Source organism: Atta colombica, unplaced genomic scaffold (genome assembly GCF_001594045.1).
Source record: "Atta colombica isolate Treedump-2 unplaced genomic scaffold, Acol1.0 scaffold134, whole genome shotgun sequence".
Taxonomy (NCBI): Eukaryota; Metazoa; Arthropoda; class Insecta; order Hymenoptera; family Formicidae; genus Atta; species Atta colombica.
In genome coordinates, this window is record NW_017259222.1 from 125,876 (window position 1) to 139,558 (window position 13,683).

Consider the following 13,683-nt stretch of genomic DNA (forward strand, 5'->3'; position numbering starts at 1 on the left):
ATATTAGTTTAATCAGATAAAAAGATGATAAGTATTATAACAACTTCCGGCATAGTATCTGATGTTACGCATATCTGATTTTGGCTAATTGTAAGTACAAATTATGAATAGGGAGACCGACAAGAAACACGTTTTTACACGTTTTATTTTGTTTTATATGCCCACTTACAACCAGTGATGTACATTTGGCCCCGGGACTACAAAGAATCATCCCCTCCACTTTTGCCTCACCAAGTAATGCCGCGCTCGACTAGCTTCGGCGCTGAGCGAAGCAGCGATAGAAGCTATCCTTCTCGTCTTCGGCAGCCTTCGAGTCAAGAGCGAACGAGACAGCGTAAGAGAGAACCTGTCCTTGTTCTGGTCGTTTGTAACAAATGAGAAGGACTCTCTCTCACACTGTCTCGTTTGCTCTTGGCGCATCAAAAGTTGCCGAAGATGAGAAGGATAGCTTCTATCATTGCTTCGCTCACTCAGCGCCGAAGCTAGCCGAGCGCGGCGTTACTTGATAGGGCAAAAGTGGAAGGGATTCTTTGTGGTGCTGGAGGGCGCCAAATGTACATCACTGCTTACAACGCCTATGATAAGTTACTTTCATCTCGTCTGAACAGTAATTTCTTGTCGTTCCCCCTATTCACAGTTTAATTATTCACAATAGCAATCTGGATTTCTATTTCATTTGGTCTTTTAACCGTCTGAGAATGATACCCGCATGATGTTTTGGAGATTATCCCCCCTTAACTGAATTTTTACTATATCGACGTATGCAGAGCATCTATCGTGGAAAAAAATCGAAATGGATTTCAATCGGAATTATTCAATTTTCTATTGTGTTTTCTAGGGAAAACGGAATAATTTCGATTGGAATTGACATGTTTCATGATAGGTACCCAGATTAATAAAGTCTTAACGTTTATATGCTACGAATTTTAAACTCATTAGTCTATATTCTAATGAAGGCTCAAAAATGAGCCGAAACGTGCTATTCGTTAAAAAGTTATTAACAAAATAATTTTTATAAAGAGAACGTAATTTTTAAATTGTATATTTTACTAACATATATTTTATATAATTTACATAATGCTATTCTTTTATACCAAAACGGAATAAAAGAGATATTTCATGCAAAGCAAGACCCACATCTTCCCCGCTTAAAGGCGTTTGACTTTCCATGCGAGCGAGGTCTATCCATAAATAGCGTAAAGATACAAGGTGCAAAAGCACATATATAATATTTCTCATGTTATTGATGTTAGTTGATTCACGTATTCAAAGTACGTATTCAAAGTACGACACAAAGAAAAAAATATGGAAAATGACGAAAATTTGTATCTCTAGCGTCGAGAATCTTAAGACTAAGTTGACACAAGTTTATTAATTTACACAGGTACAATTATATATTATTAATATTTTTCAATCTCAGAAATGAGAAATTAGCAAAAAATATTGGGGATGTATTATTGTATGCATTTAGTTCTAACTTTGGAAGCATCATTAGAATTTGTATAATAATTTGAACAAATTTAAAACATAAATTTTAACTTCAAAATAAGAAATTCAAAATACTACTTCAAAATAAGAAATTTATGATTTTATCTTTTATTTTTATGATCACTCTTCCTTTATCTACATCTGCAACTGTCAAGAATACTTCCCCGCCCTCCATTCTCTCTTTCTTTCTCTATCTTCTCTCAAAATAGAAAGAAATGCAACGAATCCTGTCAAACTGTCACTTTCGATTACGAATAAAATGCTTGGTCTATGTATATGAGTCTGCCTCATCTCTCCTTCTATCTAAAGTCTGTATCAGACTATCAACTCTGCAGGCCGACTCGACTGCCAATTCTGCTTCCGATCAATAATGAACCAATCACAATAATGGCGTTTTCAGCCCGTCTGGATTTGCACCAATCATCAATTGAATTAATGACGTTACATGCTCTCCTATTGATATAAAGCGTGTAACGTCAACCAATAGCAAAGCATTTTTTATCTAGACTGGTGCAAGCTCGATCGGGCCGAAAACGCTATAAGACTAATTCAGTGTGATTGGTATATTATTGATCAGTAGTCAGAATTGGCAGTCGGGTTGGCTTGAAAATCAGTAGTCTGATACGAGCTTCAAGGCATCCGAATTTCTACGTAAAGCGAGATTTCTAATAAATTGAAATCTAATATTTATTCCTAATATTTCCTCCATTGTGCGCAAGGTCTAAGATGTCGGCAAGATGATGGCATATGAATAAATGTTATTATCTTGTAATAACTTAATAGTTAATCTCGCTTTATCTTTGTAGTATGATGCTATTGTAACATAAGTCCACTGTAACGAAAGGATTAGATATACTTAAATCTTCTTTATAGCATTCAATTTACATTTTATTTTCTTATATAAAAGCATTAACTATAAAATGATGGTTTACGAATAAATAATAAGTTTGAAAAAAGTATCTAACAAAAGTTCTATATTTAGTTAGATATTATACAATTACTTAATACCTTAAACTCGAAAAGAAATTTCATCTTCACAGACGCAAATAATTGACTATGTTGTTCCATACTTAAAGAATGAAGTTTGATAAAAGAGCGAATGAGAATCTATGTAGCGTTTGTTTTTGTATGTAATTAAATATTATATTTATTAACCTCAAGACTTTCAAATATTATCTGCGTTAAAAAAAACGCGATTTCTCATTGTGAGAACCGTAGAAGCTCATTTAAATGAGCGTAAATCCAAATAAAGATCAATAACATATCACAGTTTCAGAATTATATTTGTTACATCTTAAAAATAATATCATTGACGCGCGATATTTTTACCAGTACCATCTCTTGATTACGCATAACAGTTTTTATTTTATACGCGATAGCCAATAACGACATCAGTCAATCGCTAAAATATAATCGGAATGCAAAACACATTTATAAGTGATCTCTGATCGATTTTCGCTTTCTCAGCACAACAGTTTCTGTTTGTTTTCATTTATAGATAAATGCGTAGGTTAAGGCGGTACATTTTGAACATGGTACAATAAAATTTTTAACAAAATAAAATAATTCAATTTTCGATGTTCAAGTTTGCTAATGTTGATTCATGTATGAAGAGTATTGACTAAATAAGAAAAAATCAAACTTGAATTTCGAAAATTGAATTCAAATTTTATTTTATTATATCATATTCAAAACTACCACATAACATATATGCAGAGTTATAACTATGTCGTAGAAGACATCGGGACATTAACTACAATTGTTCCTCATCTGGCCTGATCGAGTAACAACGAAGCTGCCATTTCCACGTCATATTTAGTCTGCTTTAAAGCATTTTCACATTGTTGTTTAGTAGCCAATCCCAATCTGAAATAGTAATAAGTTCAATTTATAAACTTTTATCATTAAAAAAAATATTTAAAAAATAAAGTTATAATTATTAACTTTTTATATAATGTTTTTGGAAAGAAAACAAGTTTATATTTTTTCTGTTTCTTATAATTAGAAACGGATAAATCAATTTACAACAATAGATATAAAAATTATATATTTAATTTCTTACATACTAGAATGCAATTTCAAAATCATAGAACAAGATAAAGATGTTAAAATATATTCATATTTATATTCAGTTTCCTTATTATTGTGAAGTGAATGTATAATCTCGTAAATCATATGTTTGTATTGTAAATCATACACATAAGTTGCATTTAATAAAAAACAATGATTTCGGATTTTGGCCGTCACGCTAGCATCTTCTTGAAGAGAGCAGGCTCCGATTTTTACAAATTATTTTTCAAAATTATTTTTTTTTAATCATCTTTACACACATCCACAGATTTAAAAATCCTTTTCCATAATTAAAGTATACACTGTAATGTACTTCAAACCAATCAATTTAAAATTGTTAAAATTGTTTAAAAAATAAATATTTTTTAAACAATTTTAATGATAGTTAGTAGTAGCGATAGTTAAAATTGTTTATAAGGTGGAAACTTTTGATAATAATTTATTCGTATAAAACTCGATTGGAACAACTACGTTCACTCAATTTCTCTTCCATTTATATATGTTAAACTATCAGTAAGATACAAAGTCATGTGAAAGTATGTGAAGATACTACGTCAGTTTATAATAATAAGAATTAATAAAACATGATTACGTTTGTAATTTCAGAAGCAAGAACATAAAACCAATGTTTATAAACCTTTTGTGTTATTTTTATGTATTGAATTCTAAAGTTATTTAAACATTCTATATATGTTTTCGATTATACCAACACAAATATTCTCATGAAAATAAATTGATTTATAGAAAAATACATACCTCATGAGATTTTCAAGTTTGACCTGCCTGTCCTTCGTGATCTGCTTAGCAGCTTGATTTGTATCCCAACCAGTTGCCTGCAATGCAGCTAATATCTCCTGCTGCGATGCATCTACGGTCTCTTTCTGTACCTTCATGATTTTACTCATTCTAAATTCGTCATTTAATGACATTACCAATTGCTGAGAGGCTGCGGTGAGCGGTGGACTAGTGCAGGCAGAATGCTGATTGACCTGTAATAGATTTACCTTGGCAGCAGCAAAGTCATTCAGTGTCGTTAATGCATTTTTAGTCGACGTAGAAGCTTCAGCTTGCAACAGATTTGAAGGTCTACTCAAGTTGCATTTTATTGCGGGATTATGACTCTGCATATAATCATTCTGGCTAGATTTAAGCAAACTTCGAGTCGTAAGAGGAGCAGGTGGAGGAGTATAAGTCGGCGGCTGTTTCAGATAAGAACTAAAATCGCAAGCGTGTCCTTGAATAGGTTGATTCTTGAGATTGATACTCTTTTGTAGTGGTTGATTGCCAGCAGTTTCCTGAACATGATTTTGGCTGGATTCACTGCTGAGGTTATTAGAATAGTAATTTCGGAGAATGTTCTGTCGAACAGTTTTGTTGTAGAGTGTATTAAATTCGTTCTGAGACAGCTGCTCTAGATTAGGGACCTAAAAAAATTAAAATTGAGATTTATTAATTATTAGATTTTTAGATCCCAAAGTTCGTTAAAAATAAATTTGATAAGCACTATTGTCTTATTTTTATGTAATTATGATGATTTTTTATTAGATCACTCAGAATTATAACGACATATGTCAATGTCAAATTCATCAGAAAGATTATCTCCCCCACTCGGCATTAGCTGTTTTTTAATTTAATTGACATATATATGTATAATATATAATAGTATATTAAACTTTTGAATTATTTCTCCTTATGAAATATGATTTACAAAAATGATTATATTTGTTAAATATAGGAATTTTTTTGTTATGGGGGCTATATTCTCGAAACTCGATTTTGAAATGCATTGTCAAATATTGTAATGCAAAAATTTTTTGATCTTTCTATTTTGAAACATCATCTATTGGTTTATTTTTAAATCTATAAGTGGAAATAATTATAGATAAAGAGTTTATACAAGAAAAGGCTACAAAAGAATCTTAATGTATAAACGATGTATAATTTTATTAGTTTGATGGTTTTAACGACCGAAATTATATACTGAGGAGAATCTATTTTTTAAGATTATAAACGTTTTTGTAATAGCGACATTAATTTTTGATTAAATAATACAGATATTTAAAAACATGAAAAACATCTAGCTAAGCTCATTAGCCCTTCATTGTAATTTTATTGTTTTTAAATTTATATTTGAAATATTTTTCGTAATCTGCGTGCATGACAAATTATAACAAGTTATTTTAAATCATAAAATAGAATATCCTATTCTATATAATTATATAGGTACATACCGTTTGTTTCAATTCGGCATACACTTGTTGAGATAAAAGTGTAACAGGTTTTAATTGTTGCGACTGCTGCAAGTTATTTTGTATGTGAGCGATTTCATGAACGTTACTTGTGCTAGATGCTACTGCCATATTTTGAGGACAGGTTTGAGGCAACGCGAAATCGCCCATACAAAAATCTGGTGCTATACTCGGTGAGTAATTTTGATTTGATAACGAATAAATCTGTGCCTGATTAGACGCAACCTTGGAAATATTGCAATGCCCATGCTGAGAGAATTCGCCCGTGCTCTTGTCAGAAACATAATTGGCAGTCGTTTGAAGTAGATTAAAATCAGTATTATGAAGATAATGTTGGCTTCCATTGGTTAATGAGCAAATCTGAGTTTGATTTACTTTAGAAATATTAGCTGCATCGCACTGAAGATAATTCCTGGCACTGGAAGAAATATTACTAATGGCAATCTGTTGCAAATTGAAAACATCGTGATCAATGCTCAATGAATTTGGAAGATAACTTTGGCTGTTTGACGAACAAATTTGTGTTTGATCCATTGCGGTCTTGGCAAGGTTGCAAGATCCGTGTTGTGCCTCATTCGTATTACTATCAGTACTATGATCAGAAGTTCCTTCAAACAGATTGATATTATCCTGATTGGCATGCAACGTATTTTGAGGATAAGTTTGATCTGACAGACAAGCTTGTGTCTGTATAAGAGTGGCCTTGGTGACATAGGAACTATACTGATTTTGATCATTCGTATCATTATCGAAAGCATTACTGGCAGTTTCTTGAAGTCGATTAACGTTCGCTTGAGTCACTGAAACGGACATTAATATTTGGTTAGCTGCCGAATTAGTCAGGCAAATATTTGGCTGCTGCGATAGACCTTGCGTTTGTTGCCAAATTTGATTCATTATAGCCTCAGTGGCGGATTCTGATACACAGTGGTCATTCTGGAGTCGCGGTCTTTCAACATTTGTGCTTTTTGGCTGCCAGAAGTTCTGTACTTTGTTAGATGATAAAGTATTTGCTCGATTTATAGTCGCCACCGGCGACTTCGGTTTTCCTTGTGGTGGAGGCTTTAACGCTGGAATAAGTGACAAAGGTCTGGCAACATCCTCCATCGTTGAAATCTGATGAGTAGACGTAGAATTCTGTTGCAATTTTTCTAACGATGAGTCGTGTAAATAATTTGCGGAAACAGTTTCCGGCTGTTGGCATTTACTGTTGCTAGCATTCGTGTTCTTGGTCGCCTCCTTCTCGCCTAAATGTTTTTCCAGCTCGGCCAAGAAAACCGGGTCCAGCTTCTTGGCGACAGTAGCAACTTCTTGACGATCAGAATAGGTTTTCAACGACAGCTCGTTCATGCTCTGCGCGAGCTCAAAATTAGACTTAGGCTTCGGCAGACTCACGTTCGGGCCAAGAGAAGGATGAGAAGGAAGAGAAGGAAGAGAAGGAGGAGGTAGTGGAGGAGGAGGAGGAGGAGGAGGAGGTGGAGGAGGAGGAGGAGGAGGAGGAGGTGGAGGAGGAGGAGGAGAAGGAGGAAGAAGAGAAAGAGGATGAGGAGGAATTGTAGCAGTAAATGACGATATGGGACTGTTGTCAGAAATATTAACATACGTCTGCGCGGCGGAAGTTTTTCGTAAATCTTCCGGCCAGTTAGACCAGGTAGACCAGCTTGATGCACACGGGCTGATTTTATCTATTTCACTATAGTGATTTGTAATGTCATCTTCTTTCACATCTGTATTCAAATTAATTGCATTCTCCTGACATCCCTTGTATAGATTCATCGAGTATTGACAAGTCTCCTGAGAACAAAATAAATAAAATTTAAAAATTAATCTGTACTTATAATATATAATAATTCAAAATAATACTAATAGATTGTTAGTATTTAGCTGGATATTTTTTGCTAATTAATCTTGGTTTTTTTTTTAAATTTACAAATCATAATTTAATAAATGTATTTTTGTTATTGTATTTTGATACAGAAGATAATCTTCTAAAATGTGTAACACAAAAATTGAAATTACTTTGCCGTAAGAACGCGTATTAGCACATAAAAGAGTCACAGAAATGCTGAAGTATAATAAATTCTATTCTATTCTAAAAGAGTCAGACTTTTACAATAAAAAATAAGTCAAAAAATTCTAATAAACATAGATCTGAAAACAATTGCCAAGATATTATTTGGCAAAATCCTCGACCATCCTCTCCTAGATTTTGTATATCGCCTATAAGATTTTATTCATGAAAACACAGATGTTTCTATTCAAGAAAAAAATTATATAGAAAATCAAATTAAATTATTGATATATCTAGTAAAATCTCTTTAGAAACAGGCGAATGTAATAACGATAAAAATTCATTTCTATGTAAAAATGAAAATAACAAGAATGATCTTCAAAGACGGTCTTGATCTTGACAAATGTTATTCAGGACTATAATCCTAAACATTCAAGAGGTTTTAGCCGTCAATCAGAAACTTTCAATAATGTTAACGCCGGTGGTACTGTAAATTTCAAACTTATAACTCGAAAAATTCTTAATGAAAAACAATTTTATTAGAATATTTTAAAAAGCTCTTGAGGTAAACTACGAGAATATGTAATGAATAATGAGAGGAGAGAGGGAGGAAGAGCGTTCCATTAAAAAAATTCAAAATGACTTTGACAGTATTTGACCTTGGCGGCACTACTCAAAGTCAAGTCAATGATACCTTCTTATGTCTCCCTTTAAACCTTACAATTTTTATTTGAAATATCTTTTTTTTTGTATGTTTCGAAATATTTTGATGTAAAAGTTAAAATGAGACATATATGTAAATATATATTATATAATAACAATAACTTCAAACCATATTTTTTTTAACATTCACAGTATTCAAAAACTTCTTTTTAATATTTAAGATTTTTAATATTTAAATCGAATAATTATTTCGGATTCGAAATTTTCATTACACATTATAAATAATTCAAAAATTTGTCTCTAATATATCACTATAAAAACATACCTCTGTATCAGTAGAATTATTCAAACAATTCACAATATCTTGAACGTTATCTCTTTCTTTCTGATCATTCACATTTCCATATGTCTGCGTCTTCAAATAATTATTAGTTACATCAGCAGGTACATGACTATAATATCGCGAATGTGGCGGCTTCATAAATACTGCAGAAGTATCAAAGGGATCAGAATATGCAGGATCCACGTTACCAGGAAAATTGGCATATGTTCTACCTTCCTCATCCTGCCAGGATAATCTCTCATTATCAATGGGTTCATCCAGAATGTTAATTACTCGCTTACACGCGACATGCACATTTGTACTTGCTGATTCCTCAACGGATAAATCAATCAGAGTATCCTCTTGGTTCATGCTCGAAGTTGACGATACTTGTGAGGACTTGATAGGACTCGATCTAGCATCGTTGTGCAATTTTGTGTAATTAAATTGTTTTTTAGTACGCGGAGTGCCACAAGAAAATTTTTTTTTTGTCTGATTATCAACTGAGGATGCCACTAATACATCTGGAGGATCCATTGGATTTCTTAAATATACATCATCAATGTAAACGGGACTGCCCCAGCTTTTGCCAAAGGGCGCTCCGTGTCCTGTATGAATAAATGAATTTTCCAACGGCTTGCTGATGTCCTCTGGTTGTTTTCGACGCATTGGATCAACTAGACAACGTGGAAAATGTGCTATTTGAAAAGTTCGTTGATTTTGGCCTTTCCACCAATAATTTTCCGGTCGTCCATCAATGATCGCAATCTGGTCTCCTGATTCGATGGACATTTTGTCGGCTTCCTCGAAAGTGGTTAGAGCCTTCATTACAGACGGTACCATACCAGTCAGTGATTCCTTCAACAAAGCAAATGTTGGTCTCTCCGAAGGTTCTCTCGCCCAGCAACGAAGCATCAACTCATACATATATGGAGGCATTGCTTCTGGCTTGTGAAGCCGCTCGCCCTCGCGATCGATTTTACGCAAGATTTCAGAACCATTTAATCCTATCCAGGGTTCTTCGCCAAACGTTAACATCTCCCATAGCGTCACAGCAAACATCCAGACATCTGACGCATGACTGAAATGTCGAGCCTTGAGAGACTCAGGAGCGCACCAGGGAAAAGGTACTTTTTTATGTTCTGTCATAACATAACAATCTTCTTGTTGAGGAAGTGCTCTCATCAAACCGAAGTCGCCGATTTTGATTTTATCGATGGTACTTAGTAAAACATTTCTGCATGCCAAATCGCGATGTAAAAAACGCTTCGCTTCTAAATATGCCATACCCGTGGCAACTTGCAGCGCATAATTACAGAGTGTAAGAATCGAGATTCTACTGCATTGCTGCCGTAAATAGTCAAGTAACGCGCCTAAAGGTGCGAGCTCGGTCACCATCATCATTGGTTGCGATAGCACTACACCATACAATCTAATAAGATTATGATGATCCAAAGTGTGCATCGCCTGAACTTCTGAAATGAAGTCTTCTATAACATTCGGTTGCGTTAAAGCATCTGCTTTAAGAACTTTCACAGCAACAGGCAGAGTTCGTCCCGAGGGGGAGGTCCATTCTCCTCTTCTCACTACACCAAAGCTTCCATCGCCTAATTTAATGGATAATGTCACATCTTTGTCTTGTATAAGACATGTCAGCACCGAGGAAGTTTCGACGGCCTGTGAAGCTCGCTTATTGCTTTTACCACTGCTACCAGGTTTAATTTTTGTAATTAAACTCTTTTTCCATTGGGCATTTCGTCTTTTTTTTATCGCATCTAACAAACGTCTGACACCAGGTTTACCTAGACCAATTTTCTCCAAATCTTCTGCTTGAACATAATCAAAATGATGCAAACGAGTAATCTGCAGATCATCTCGAATTCGCGTAAAGAATTGTGAGAGCTGCACATCATGCAACAGTTCTTGAAGCCACTCTGTACCTTCCTCATCTGCCATAATGGTTGGTGATATTTAATCAGACTCAGAAATACATAGATATTTTTTCAACATATGTAAAATCCTAAAAAAAAAAGATATAATTGAATTTATTATCATTTATATTTGATTTGATGGATTCTATTAGTTATATATTTTAAATTTTACAATCTATCCATTATAATCATTTAAATTTATAGATTTTGAAAATTAGGAATTTAATTTGATTTAAAAATTAAATTAAATGAGAAATACAGATTTGATATGAATCGCAATGATCAATACAGAGGATAAAACAGAGTGACTATTTAAGTTTTTCGAAAAAACTTTCTTAAAAAACATTTCAGACAAAAATAGTTTTAAGTGGCGCATTAGATAACAATGTTAGTGTGACTTTGAATAGCGTTAACTCTTTGTGTTCCGAATTTTTTTTACTCAACTGATATTTTTGAAACTTTACATCCTGAAATTTTTCGAGTCGCTAATTATGAATTAGAGAAGTTCAGAATTTTTTAATTCAAAAGGCCGAACTAATGTGGCGAATCAATAATTCAAATAATTTTTAATAAAATATTTAGTATTTCGTTATTTATAAAAATAAATTATTTTACAAGTAATAGATTTTAATAATTCAGGTGCAGCAACCCAGAAACAAAGTTTTAAAATAATAAGACTATTTTTTTGTCTTTGGTCTATCATATTAGTTTATAAATATATTATAAATATATTTTAGAGACTCTACAACAAAAAAACAACAAATACTTAATGTCAAAAAATTCATCAAAATAATTAAAAAAGTGAAGAGAAAAAGTGGAGTCTCTGAAAGATCCATATGATGCAAGGTCACAAAATCACTTAAAATTTTTTAAATGTAAACCGTTATTTTTTATTGCATATTCTTCATAGCTGATCTTGAGAGCTTTTCATAGCACTATAATAAAAATATTTTTTCGAATTATGACCGAATGATTATTTTTAATTATACTTATGCTAAATGAACAAAGGAGATTTTTTAAGTTTTCTGACTCTTATTAGCTTTTTTTATATCTTATTGTATTTTGAATATTAAAAGTCCTGTTATTTCAAGTTTTTTATTCTGAAAATATCTTTATTTAGTGCTTTGAAAAGCTGTCGAGGTCAGCTACAAGAATGTGCTGTAAAAAAATAGGATTTTTATTTATAAATTTCGAGGTGATTTTTATATGACCTTAACAATAATATCCAAGGTTACAATATTGCTGTTTAATCTGCCACTTAAAATCCTATAATTTTTGTCTGGAACGTTAAAAAAAGATATATATATATATATATATGAATGTGAGAACAAAAGAAAGTGAAGATGCTGAGTGCAAAAAATACAACACGAAGAAGACCTTTTATATTTGTAACTATAGTTACTTTTATTCCTTGAAACAGAAAAAGTAACTTGTTACTAGTTATTTGTTATTTTTTTCAATAAATAATCAATGCATAATGATAGCAAATTACTTTTGAAAAGAATTTTTCTAATCTTAGCGCAACTCAGCGTTTAGTTAGTTATCATTATAATCATAAAAAATTGCGATTATCAAATTGTTATTATAAAAAATAGTGATAAGAGTGAAAGATTATGATCAACAAGTCAACAGATTATGATCAACATAAATGTCCTTAACTCTTTTATTCCCAACAATTTTATCAGAAACTTTCAAAAATTAAAAAAACTCAGATTAAAAATATCTTAAGCTCAAAGGAAAAAAAATTCAAATTAGTACAAAAGGATACATAAATATGAGATATATGTTTCAACCTTTTAAATATTGATCATCCTTAGTGTGATACTTGATAACAAAATTACATTTGTGTATATTAGATTTCATATCATTTTAACAACTGACATCTTTGCGATGCATATTTATCCTTTTGTACTAATTTGCCCTTTTGTATTAATTTCAAAAATTTTAAGTCTGCACTCGACGACTTTAGATGCAATTCTAAATTCTTTCTTGTTTCTTTTTGATTTTTTTTCTCCTATAACTTGTGCAAAATATACATAATCAATAAGACCTTTAGGCAAAAATGAATCTTTAGATAATCTGGCCTTTATTGAATCCTTTATGGTAATTCAAAAACTTTAAATGACACCAACCTGCGAATATCACTTCAAACATTGTTTTTGTTCGTTGATGCGAGTAAATTATCCATGAAAAAACCACTAATACCCACACTGAAGTTTTTCACGGAACATTTCCTAAAATATCGTCTATTTTAGGGCACGCGATAAAAGTGTTGTCAGCCTCTGATCTATCGGAATTTTTGGCAACCAGCACTTTCACTTGACGTTTTTCTAGTACAATATACATTCTCTAATCGTTTCATCCTAACCTAAAAGTGTAACAATTATAATTGAGAAATGATTTTTATATGTATGTACTAGATATGGTATATACATAATATTAACATACATTCACTTAAGCTACGTTTCATTCGACACTCGCAACGTTTATAGAAGCATTTCATCCTTGTTGTTTGTCAAATGTTAAACAAGAATGTTTGTGAGCATTATGAGAACCAAATAGAACGCACTCTCACCAATCGTCATGAACGAAACTACTTCGATTGAAAAAATCATCAATTATAATTACTTGCAGTCATCGAAGATTTTCGTATACATGAAGCAAATAGAGGGAAAAAATAAGATGAAAAGTGATCGAAGTTGTATGGATCTTGACTGTGTAAAGTGAGAAGAACGTACACAATCACTCAATTCTACAATACAGGCAATCACAGATAATTACGGTTACACTGGGCTGCACAGATGCAGCAGATGCAGAAACATCACAGCTTTTATATACTTTCACACAATCTACACTAGTATGTATATGTATTATGCTAGAGGCCTTTAGGGGCTCTGCACAATAAAAAGAACAGGGAACGGAGAACAGAGAATAAAGGGCTCCGCACAA

The 13,683-nt window shown here is 32.5% G+C and overlaps 1 protein-coding gene across 1 annotated transcript; it reads right to left on the minus strand.

The window, feature by feature from the left end:
- Positions 1 to 3,236: 3,236 nt before the first annotated feature.
- On the minus strand, positions 3,237 to 12,879 carry LOC108684353. The gene is made up of 5 exons (XM_018188622.1): positions 12,867 to 12,879; positions 8,807 to 10,823; positions 5,790 to 7,601; positions 4,315 to 4,982; positions 3,237 to 3,354 (listed from the first exon to the last, which is right to left on the minus strand). The coding sequence occupies exons 2-5, from the start codon at positions 10,757 to 10,759 to the stop codon at positions 3,255 to 3,257; spliced, it is 4,533 nt and encodes a 1,510-aa protein (XP_018044111.1). The 5' UTR covers positions 10,760 to 10,823; positions 12,867 to 12,879; the 3' UTR covers positions 3,237 to 3,254.
- Positions 12,880 to 13,683: the final 804 nt, after the last annotated feature.

Excerpts from the sequence above, each read along its gene's own strand:
- LOC108684353 (XM_018188622.1), bottom strand. The coding sequence starts at position 10,759 with ATGGCAGATGAGGAAGGTACAGAGTGGCTTCAAGAACTGTTGCATGAT. Across the intron at positions 4,983-5,789 it reads ATGCCGAATTGAAACAAACG|GTCCCTAATCTAGAGCAGCT; the intron begins GTATGTACCTAT and ends TAATTTTTTTAG. Across the intron at positions 3,355-4,314 it reads AAACTTGAAAATCTCATGAG|ATTGGGATTGGCTACTAAAC; the intron begins GTATGTATTTTT and ends TTACTATTTCAG.